Source organism: Bombus fervidus, chromosome 1 (assembly GCF_041682495.2).
Source record: "Bombus fervidus isolate BK054 chromosome 1, iyBomFerv1, whole genome shotgun sequence".
NCBI classification, from domain to species: domain Eukaryota; kingdom Metazoa; phylum Arthropoda; class Insecta; order Hymenoptera; family Apidae; genus Bombus; species Bombus fervidus.
The window spans coordinates 26,524,996-26,536,482 of record NC_091517.1 but is presented as its reverse complement, the minus strand read 5'-3'; the positions used below and the strand labels follow the sequence as shown (position 1 = coordinate 26,536,482).

Sequence of the window (11,487 nt, the reverse complement as noted above, 5' to 3'; positions counted from 1 at the left end):
ACAACGCAATATTGTTGGCTTATATAGATTTATCAATATATTCTTTGAATTATTATAAATATGAAGGAAACACGGTGTATAAAATACAGTTCATTATTGGTATACACATATATACATATATAAATGTAAATGTGTGCTATATACTATGCATACTGTTTACAATTTAGATCATTGATCATTTTCAAATCTCGGATACAATTTTCTATGACACTAACATTTACAATACAATACGGATTTTAAGCGCTTGGGATCAATACAATTTAATTCGTTAATATTATCAGAGAGGAAATCTGGTATTCTGTTCCACGCTAATCTTCATTAAATAAGATGATTATTAAAATATAAATATAAAATAGAAATCTTTGATAATAATTTAATTGAATTGCAAATATAAATTTTCTTTTATGGCTATTCTTATAAATTATAAAACGATACAACTCTCGAATTCTCAAATGGTCTCAATTATAAATCACCTATGTAATTACGCAGGCACGTGTATACAGGTATATACATATATGTATATATGTATTAAGGAATTTAAACGAGTTTTCATTTTAATTACTTATTTTAAATATCATACGGAATAAAATGTTATTAAATCGTGAATTGAGTTTGTCGTTAAAAATGAGTTCGATTTAACATTTTCGTGTTGTTTCATTCCTCACGAAGATCATATAGAGACAACAAATGCGCGTGTACGTAATATCCGGTAATCGTCAACTCGTAACTATGGACACCGAAAACTAATTAATCTGATTATGTACATACGTGTATGTATTTCACGTAGGCTTACGAACGATCGTATATAGTGTGCGGGTCCAATTTGATGTGCCATATTTTATGCAATTGTACAATTGATTGAAAGAAGGGAGAACATATAATATATATATATATATACATACATATATACGTATATACATATTATTCTAAATTCAGGTTGACCAAATGGATGAGTGTTTAACGGTTCTCACAAAAAAAGTATGTAATCGAAAAGCAAGCAGAGTGTGTGTGGTGTGTGTGTGCGCGTGCGTGTGTGTGTAGGGAAGAACGATAACGCATACGGCATTTCTAGACAATTATGTTTATAAAGTTATTGACTTTAATAATTCATTCTATATGAAAATTTTTTCTATTTATTCGGTAACGAATAAATTATACACGTATGTAGCATTCGAACGTTGAAGTTGGAGAAACAACTGAACAAGATTTCTATTCACGAAAAAAGATATTATTCGAAAAAGTTGAGTTATTCTGTTGTTTGATCAAAGCTAATTCGAAGCAGCATTTCGTAAAGGAAACAACCTGGGACACTGGATTGTGCGATTTTACAAGAATCATTGACAAAGCTAAACTTGAAATGACACGTATGTATATATGTATGTATGTATGTATGTTTCTACGTAAAGCGGATCATCCGTAACATCGTACATTTTCTTCGATAGAGTGGGAGATTTTACTTGAAAATGAGAGATCAGACTCGAACCAATTTTTGCGAAGTATTGAATTAAATAGGGAAAGAGCAAAACTCGCAAGGAAGAATATTCAAGAAAGTTTGGAACAAAAGATAAAAATACGAACGTAAGTAACTTTTTATTCTTTCTTGTCAAGCAAATCGAAAATAAGATGAAAAACATTATTGTTTCATAGTATCTCAAATACGTGTTGTAATATGTATACCTAATATTTAGTACTACTATATTATACCTAATATTATTATAATTATACAAATGAATATCTATACATACGTGTATGTATACATATACGATATATTCTGCAAGAATCTTACAATTATATTAATACGAAGTAAATATTTTAGAGGCAAATTCTCGTCGAAGTTATCCGCTACAAATTTAAAGAACGAAGTACGAAAAAGATCTGTGGAAGTAGAAGTTGAGCGGTTCGATCTTCGTTTGAAATCTCTTGACGGAATATGTTATTTGAGAATGAACGATTTATGCAATGAACGGTAAAGAAGAAACTTCTTATTATTATCATTATTTTTATCATGTCTTTTATAAATGACTGTATGATAAACATTAGTTGCATTTAATAATGTAACGCAATGGCACGCAGTTATAAAGCGAGAAGACGATGTTTGGATCAATTTGAAAAATACGACAGGAATATCGGATCGCTTTATGCGTATAAACTTAGTCTTCGAATCAAACAAAATCTGTTGAACAAAGAATATGCCATTCTTCAGGTCTGTACAATCTGTTTTATATCTATTTATTACATATTGTCGTCCGCGTTATCAAAATACCTGTGCTGGTTCGAAAGATTGTCAGAAATGAAACATTTAGAAAGTCATCCAAGCATACATGTATCATTACAGGATCACCTTGTTGCTCAACGTAGATTCTATAAAGAATTAAAGGAGGAAAGCGAGTTAGACGTAAAGAGAGCTTTCTTAGCGAACGTAGAATATTTTCGTTCAAATCATGCAGCAAGGATTATTCAACGAAATTGGAAATTATATTGCGCGCGTATGTCTTGGAAAAAGAGGAAAAGTAGAAGATTGACGCAAAATTGAATCGATTCCTATATTTCCAGCCCAACATATACAATTATCTTCTTGTATTACGAATACAACTGATTTGTGGTATTATCGAGCGAGAGAGATTGTTACGCCGTATGAAGCGGCCAACAAGTCAGCCCTTGTTACCTGACTGTCAACGGCAGTCTCATACCGTTATTCTGACCTTCTACAGACCCAAGGATCCACCATATACTCTAACGATAGTTTAATGGCTAACGTATATAGATGGGTCAATCGGTCTGTACTAAAATTAGAGTCCCAAAAGGTACTTTACGTTTACAGCGGGCTATTCACCACGACCTGGAATTTATTACGTGCTGGTAACAATCACGGATAAAGCAGGTATCTGCCATACGGAAAGAGCGGATGTGTATACAAAGGAAAAAGGGACTTCATCCCAAAAAACAATATCGTCAACTACCTAAGACGGTAGAAAGTCTCCTACTCCTGTGATGGCGAAAGAACGAACAGGGAGTGGAATCTAGGCCAGTCTGTGCAAAACATCTCCCGGGTTCCTTTGGCTCTTCAAGCTCTCGCGACAGTCAATTCAACTGTTCGTACGACAATCGGGCAATCATATTGACTCTACGTTCCGTGTTAATAATCGAATTCACCGACTTCGCTTGTGTACGAGAGTGTGTATCCGTGCAAATTAGAAATAAATATATATATTAATAAAACTGTAGACTACAGTTTTATTCCATTAGAACTACCCCTATTATCCCAAAAGAAATACGGGGATCGACCTGCTCGTGGTGTCGATTGATACAATCGTAACGGGAATTTACGACTCCCGTTGACGCGCCTCCTCAAGACTGGCCGAAATTACACAGATATTAAAGAAAGTAAAATAAGCGATATATGCATATGAGGATATTTTATAATAGAAATATTCGTTCATCTAAGATGAAATTCAATTAAAAGGGATTTTTTGAATAGTTTAATCCAATTCGCGTCGAATAGATTTCATGTAATCGCCATTTAATATTTAGAGATAAACGACCGTTACGATATCTCGATAATCTCGATTATCTTTTTCTGTATAGCCAACGAATTATTATTCTTTGCAATAAGTACTTGTGGTAAATATCTATTGCACAAGTGTAATTTTAATGATACAGAGAATAAAACAGAAAATGATTAAATATCTAACAATATTGATCTTCTACTATGTTTAGAAATCTCTCTTTCTCTCTCTCTCTCTCTCTCTCTCACTCTTTCTGTCTTGCTTACTCTCCTTTCCTGTCCCCTCCTTCTAGCTTTACCTCTTTCCGTATCGCCTTCTTTTCGCTCACCTTCACAAGGCTTTTGCCCTTAGGGGGACGGGTGCATCGCAGCCATATTTGCATCTCTATGATGCCTACAGAAGAGAAACGACGAAACTATTAAAATATATAACAGCTAAACTATATATAAGTTAATTACTTCATATTAATTATATGTAACAGATGTAGTCTCGTTTCAACGATTAATAGTTTCCATTCTATATTATTTGAAAATGCATCTGATGTATCTGTGTCTTTTAAAATAAAACTGTGTCTCTATTAACGTGCTTAATATTACACTAAAAGATAGCCCAGGTGTGCTATCTTTAATTTCTCAATGACGCAATGTAGAGTTTTTCGTCTGTAACGTATAATATCGAAACATTATGAGCTCAGAATATGCGGTTCGTTGAAAATAATTAAAAATATTATGAGGTTTAGTGTGTAACAAAAAAATTGCTTCATTTTAAGAACGAAATTATAGCACAATAAGGAAATAATAATCAACATAAATATATATACTAACAATAATTACTTATCAAACATATATACTTATTTAATAATGGGTACATCCCCCTTTATTTTCTATCACTTCTATACGATTTGGTACGATGTGGTATCGATTTATACAGTTTCTGGATATAATTTTGACTCAACGTATCCCATTCGCGTACAATTGCATTTTTTAATTCTTGTACTTGTTGATACTGTTTTCCATTCGCGTATACACCGTGAACAAGTTCTGCCCAACAATTTTCAATAATATTAAGGTCCGGGGAGCGTGCAGGCCACGCCAAAATAGTTATATTATTTTCATTAAAATATGATTTGACTAATCTTGATGTGTATACAGATGCATTATCTCGTTGAAAGATGTAATCAGGTGGAGAAATCCGTTCTGCATGATTATTTATTTGTTCTTTGATTAAATTTATGTATCGGACACTATTCATTTTCCCATTGACGAACTTGATACTCGTCTTGCTGAAATAACCGATGCCGGCCCAAACCATCACGCTAGCTCCCTCCTCCCATTTGTCGTCGAATTGCCGACACTGTCTCTTTTCTTATGTCATGAAAATAATATTGGAACCCATCAGTACCATCCAAGTTGAATCTGTTTCGTCTGAAAATAGTACCCTTCTCCGTTTCTTTTTCCAATGTATTCTTTCTTTTGCAAAGCGTAAACGTTCTAATTTGTGTTTCGTTGTTAACGAAGGTTTCTTTTTCAATTTTAGCCTCTTAATATCTTTGCAGGATAGTAAAACTCGACAAACGCTCGAAACACTGGCGCTAACACTAGATTTTTCCATTATTTGCTTCGTTGTTAACTGCGAGTTGGAAGCTACACGCAAAATTGCTCGCTTATCACGATCGGATAACGATGACGGCCGACCGATACTTTTCTTTTTGTCATAATATTCAACATTTTTTAAGAAATTGTGTATTACTTTACGACTTCTTATTACTTTCGATATTGTTGCTACTGATAACTGTTGCTGTTTTAGTTCAAGAATTTGCTTCTCTTCAGACTCGTTTAATTTTCTTCCTCCTCCTATACTTACAAATTTATATAATATTGTACCGTAATCTTTACTCGTTGATAGATCATAAACTATCGAGCAATTTCTAAACGTATTAACAGAGTGCGCCATCGTTTTGTTCTTAAAATAAAACAATTCTTCTTGTTACACGCTAAACCTCATAATATTTTTAATTATTTTCAACGAACCGCATATTCTGAGCTCATAATGTTTCGATATTATACGTTACGGACAAAACGCGACAAAACTCTACACGTGTCATTGAGAAATTAAAGATAGCACATCTGGGCTATCATTTTGGCGAGGAGTGTACTTGCAATAGAAACGCATAAATATATGAAAAAAATTGGAAGAAAGTAGAAAGAACAAATAGAAAAACCATAGGTTCATTCTCAAATTGAAGAAGGAAGAAAGAGGAAACGTATGGAAATATGAAAGATAAACATGAAATTGAATAGAGCGAAGAAGTGTGAGAAAAAGGGGGTAATAAACCGCACAACTAGAAAGCAAGTACGTAGTTAACAGTCGCGTGGAGGTGGACGCATGCTCCGAAACGTTTCCCCGGGGTGATATTCAGTCAGGCAAACCGAGCCAGTAGCCGAGGCTGACACTGCTGGCAGACGTTCGATCGTTACGCGGCGAATCAGTGTTGGTCGGTGGTCGGGCGTACCGCGAAGCACAATTTGGACATGCGTATCGCTCGTTATCGTTCGTACCTACGTATGATCTCTTCTTTCGGAGATATATATATATCTTGTGACAGTAACGGCAACGGCAATTCTGACATTTAGTTTATACGGAAATATTAATATTTTGCTTTTCCACTGGAAGGAAGAATAAAAGAGGGAAGAAGTAAGAGGGTGAGAGACAGGGTGAGAGGGAGGGCGGGAGGGAGGGAGGGAGGGAGGGTGGGAAGGAGAAAGGGGAAAGAGGGAGAGGGAGAGGGAGAGGGAGGGAGCTAAACGTGAAGAAAAACAGGATGTCGAAACTCCAGTTGTACTAAAATCAAGTGTAAATCCTCAAAGAAAACTCGGATTAATTTGATTAAGACGGACTTCAACTTTGGAAAGGTTGAAAGGAAATCGATTCGAGTAAGGTGGAAAGAATACATCATGACATTGAATAGACGGCACTCGGTCTTCCTTGTAGAACGAATGCGCACCACCTGTAGCTCGATATCTACATATGCCCAAAAGGTCAATCGCCTTTTCTTCGAGTTTCTCCGTAAATGTAAGTAAAACGGTTATTATCTGTGCTTTTCCATTTTCTTGTTCGTTCTGACAGCAATATACGATACATGTACATATACAATTTCGTTGAACAACTGTTAGTATGGTGTTACCAATACCTCCTATGTACCCTCTTGCCTGTATTATGCCAGTCATGAGAACTTCTTTCATTTCGCAATAACATCTTTTAAGAAGAATTCAACTACGATTATTTTGTAAACTTGAAAAAATACAAAACAGTCAAATTGGATATGATTTAAATTGTGCTCGTATTATCGACGAGTCGTTTTGCATTATTTTCATTATTCTGTATTATGCTAAATTAAATATTAAATATAACACAATCGTGAGCTAGCAGCGGCGATATTGGTAGGCGTTGTAACCGTTGTATCGATACGAAAGTCTGTATATGTAATTTCTATTCCTAATGATATTATTTGAGAAAGGAGAGAAGAAAAAGAAAGATATATGCTCGTTCGCAGTTTCAACAGAATGAATATTTCGCTGAAATATTCTAAAAATATCACTGGTCAAAATTAATCAGATTCGAACCCATCGACGTAGAAATTATGACCGAAGAAATGAACAATACCGTTTCTTGTAAATGGACTATGGAGGAACGGGAAAAGATGTTAACTACTGGGACGTTAGAACAACAGAGAGAAGCTTTCAAAGATGACGAAGAGCTAATGAGAGAAACGAGCAAGTTTGTGAGTGAAGTTATACAAACGGCGATCACGGAAGCATCAAAAAGGAAGGTGTTGACGGAGGCGAGTGACACGCAAATTTTTTGTTCGTCGATTTTCGAAAAAACGCTGTCAAACGTAATTATTCATTGACAATTTCATGTTTCAGAAAGCAGTCAGTGAAGGTAAGCCTTATAGTATGCTATAAAAAAAGAATTCTACGTACTTGGCATCGTAATCGATAGAAAGGCATGACGAGAAAGGAAGATAGAGCTTATGTTTCCAAGCTTATTTTCATTCATCGCTTGTTCCCTAGTTCCAGTAAAAGAAACAGAATATTTGTTTGTGTAGGAAGTAGACTGAAGGGTATCGGTAACGTCGCTGGTTGGAATCATCGTGCCCGTGGATTCTGCAGTCGAATACTGAACGCGCTCTGTCCATGCTTCACTAGCAACGGTAAATCGTAGGGCGTATCGAATCTAACCAATGTTCAAACATCGTAGCTTTGCATCGCTCTTGTAGCGACTCATCTCGTTAATTTGATCGTCAAGCTGATTGATCGCACGAAACTTTCGTATGCACTACCGTTCATAAGTATCGGAACGCTTGTTTCTTTACGGCAGAACGAGCACGTTCTACATTATTCTTTATGACGATAACCTTATTTTTTACCATCGTTAGAATTATATGAAGTATATGAAGTTATGTCGTGGAAATTTATCGTTTAAAGATAATGTGCAATTTATCCTCGGATCTTCAAAAATGTAGTTCTACAGATCTATTTGACTGTAATGCAATGCGCTACTGATATGTTATCTAAATTTGTGATCTACCGATTCCCTAAATACGTACCTACAAACTACTATTTCTAGGCATTAATTTAATTCTATTCGCGAATTTCTACGATTCGGTTGAATTCATATGTACCTATTATATCGTTACTGCGAAAAGTATATTACTATGAAAGCGTCGATCGGTCGAATATTTATGAGTGGTAGTGTATGTGTTATTCACGGTAGTAGATGATTTCATGTTCGAGGACGGAACGACAACTATTGATGATTATTTACTCTCGCTTACTATCGCCTCACAGATTTCGATGATTTTCCAATATATTGTAGAAATCAACATTTTCATCGATTTTCCCGACAAGTATAACCCCCGCTCGATCTTAGTTTCCGAGACATTCATGAAAATATTTTTCTCACTTTTACTCTGACGTGCATCGGATGCCATTTAAATTTGGATTAGGCTTGTCGATGTCGATGCACGGGCCGCGATGAGTTTACGCTTATCTCACATTTCGATTTGTAAACGCAGACAGATGAGAAGGAAGTGCAACTTGGCTTAGCTATTCCAGCGAGACGAGAGACGATTTTTAGTTGGGTTTATAGCTCTAGTGATCTATTAGATAGTTAAAATCGATTTAAGGTACCTAACTCAAATCTAACGAAATACAGATCATCAAGCTGTGATCAAGCAATTAATAAGTTTTGATCTGATTTCGATTAATTTACGTTAAATTTCACTTTAATTTCAAAGTAATAAAAATTTGGAATAAAAATTTGAAAAATATTTTGATGGGTATCTCGGAAATAAAGACCGAGCGGGGATTATATGTACAGGAAAAGTTGTTCAAAATATTGATTTCGATTTCTACAACATATTCGAAAATCATCGAAATCGGTGAGGTGGCAGTACTTGTAAATAATTACCGAATTTTTCTATCGCCAATTTAAACGTTACTATTCCAAGTTCCGAATAAATTCAAGATTTAAAATTCAGATACTGTACCGACCGGATAGCCTTTCTTTCATTTATTTCTTTATCTCGCGTCATTTGAATACGGTTGTACGATTCAACGAAAATATTTTTCGGAGAATGATAAGCTTTAAATCAAAATAGAGTAAGAATAAGGTGAACTGTACGCTAAGATGATGGCGGTGGAGGCAAGAAAAGAAAAGAAAAAGAAAGAAGAAATACACGTTCGTTATAATTATATCGATCAGATTATATTATATCGGTATGCATAAAGAATTTGAACATTACTCGATATTAGGGAATATTACAAGTACAAGAAATTCTTACTACGAATAACATTGAATCGGGGAAATTTGTTTCCATGTAATATTTAATAAATCTCCGATTTTATAGGAAACTGTATGCGTTATATGTACTTACTTACTTACATACGTATTATCAAGTTCGACGAGAAACACGCAATTCAATTCGAGATGTCGAAAGATTTGATACGCAATACTCTAAGAAACGAGATCAAGACGTCCTCGTTCATTTTCATTACTAAGTAACTGATGCATGCCCAGCGTTCAACATGCATCTTATCCTCGTATCCTGTAGTATCGCAGCTATTACAAACAGCAGCCACCAAGATCACCTAGCATGCGTGACAATGCATAATAACGCGCATCATCGTATCAAACGCGCTCATTAACTCAAACCTGTCCACCGATACATATATAGGTATATATATATATATAGTTGTAGTTATGATTACATACATATATATATGTAAATACGATGTAATACATATACATCGTATCGATGACATCTCGATACCCGTTTCAACGAAAATTCTGTCTGTATCATGCTTTCCTGATCTTGTAATCGCAGGTAAATTTATGTAAATATATGCATATTTTTCCAGATAATTTTCAGTAATTTTTTGCATGAAGATTAATTATCAACAAATGTGAAATGGTGTATCGAGACGTGATCACATTATGCACGTTGTAACCTCTAGGCATAACACATGCTTAACAGAATGTATACTATATATTATATTGTTGGGGTATACTATATTCGTATATCTATTCTTTCCATAGAATTATTCACCTGGACACCGTACCGATATCGCTTCACGAGACCGTAATCGTTCGCTGTCACCCGGAATTACCGTGCTTTGCCGAGCAACCGTTAATCCAATTGATTAAATAATAAACAGCATGAGTAACTGTCGTGAACGCCGTCAACTAATGTAATTTAGTGAATTGCGAGCAACGACAGGTTTTCGATTTTTCGTACTACTGGCTTTGAACAGTTGCACATTGTAGACCGTTTGATTGTATAGTATATCTATATTTTCAATTCTATACGTATGTATGTATGTATGTATTTATGTATGTGTGTATGTACGTATGTATGTGCGTGTCTGTCTGTATGTATGTATGTACATTCGCGCGCGCGCACACACAACATGTAATTGAACATACATATGGGCAGCAAAACTAGAGTGTATTAAATTTAAAAAATGCTATTTTACACGATATAGACATGTTTTTCCGTATAAAATTTGTCTCATTCTTCTCGATGGTATAAACTTTTTCGTTTCATGTCGTTTAGTTTCCCGCTACTACGATTCGTTCTTTTCGAAAGTTTGGAAAGTATGAATTAAATACACTCTGCCTCTGAAATTCAGATCTATCTAAGTATTAAGTACGTACGTACAGTTGTATCGAATTACTTTTTTATATAACATGATTACACAGAAACATTAGTGTTCAAAGTGTTTAGCTTTCTCTTACGATACTAAGTGTGTCTAATTGAAATACCACTCCCTTGCGTTTCATATATCTAGAATGTAGTTCCATTGTACAGAATGCAAACAAAAATATTATCAATGTGACAAAAATTTCGTTCGTTGTGCATTAGCTATGTATTTAGATCGACTGTAACCTTTTTATCTGATACTTTAACGCTATTCAAACACGGTTTAATCGATGGAAGGAAGAACGGGATAACGGAAAAACATGCGTGTAAACGATGATGATACGAAGGGAGAGAATAGGCAGAGAGAGCGCCAACGATTGATATATATGTAAAATGTAAATTCGTTGCACAATTATTTGATGTGGGATCAAAAGTAAAAAAGCCTATTGACTGACAATCAAAGATACACTTAATCTTTATAATGATACGTAGCTGAATTATCCAAAAATAATAAAATAACGTGCTAAATATGTGTATGTTTGTGAATATGTATGTATATGTATGTATAAACAGGATATACGACTCTAACTTGTATGTATGTATAATAGATGCAATTACTATTCTCGTGCATCTGTCAATAAATATACAAATGTAAATAAAAGGACATTAATAAGCTAGCTGTTAAGCTTCTGTTTAAACTTTATTTTAGTCTCTTTACGCGTAATAATTTAAACTTCTCGAATAGAATAGGCTATGCATATGCATGCAGGTGTACAG

The 11,487-nt window shown here is 34.7% G+C and overlaps 2 protein-coding genes across 7 annotated transcripts; both read left to right on the top strand.

Annotated features, from left to right (window-relative positions):
* Window positions 1–754: 754 nt before the first annotated feature.
* On the top strand, window positions 755–2,996 carry LOC139991797 (uncharacterized). 2 transcript variants are annotated; one of them, XM_072012170.1, is made up of 6 exons: window positions 759–978; window positions 1,169–1,364; window positions 1,443–1,578; window positions 1,817–1,966; window positions 2,074–2,203; window positions 2,336–2,996. In XM_072012170.1, exons 1-6 carry the CDS (start codon window positions 946–948, stop codon window positions 2,531–2,533), a joined length of 843 nt encoding a protein of 280 aa, XP_071868271.1. In that variant the 5' UTR covers window positions 759–945; the 3' UTR covers window positions 2,534–2,996. The 2 variants fall into 2 exon arrangements, with proteins under 2 accessions (XP_071868270.1, XP_071868271.1); XM_072012169.1 differs by having other exon boundaries at window positions 755–978; window positions 2,074–2,996.
* Window positions 2,997–6,279: 3,283 nt separating this feature from the next.
* Window positions 6,280–11,387, top strand: LOC139991754 (uncharacterized). Of its 5 annotated transcripts, none has more exons than XM_072012149.1 (5): window positions 6,280–6,578; window positions 7,195–7,347; window positions 7,433–7,448; window positions 7,615–7,719; window positions 10,107–11,387. In XM_072012149.1, the coding sequence occupies exons 1-5, from the start codon at window positions 6,534–6,536 to the stop codon at window positions 10,151–10,153; spliced, it is 366 nt and encodes a 121-aa protein (XP_071868250.1). In that variant the 5' UTR covers window positions 6,280–6,533; the 3' UTR covers window positions 10,154–11,387. The 5 variants fall into 5 exon arrangements, with proteins under 5 accessions (XP_071868250.1, XP_071868242.1, XP_071868234.1 ...); XM_072012141.1 differs by having other exon boundaries at window positions 7,142–7,347; XM_072012133.1 differs by having other exon boundaries at window positions 7,122–7,347.
* Window positions 11,388–11,487: the final 100 nt, after the last annotated feature.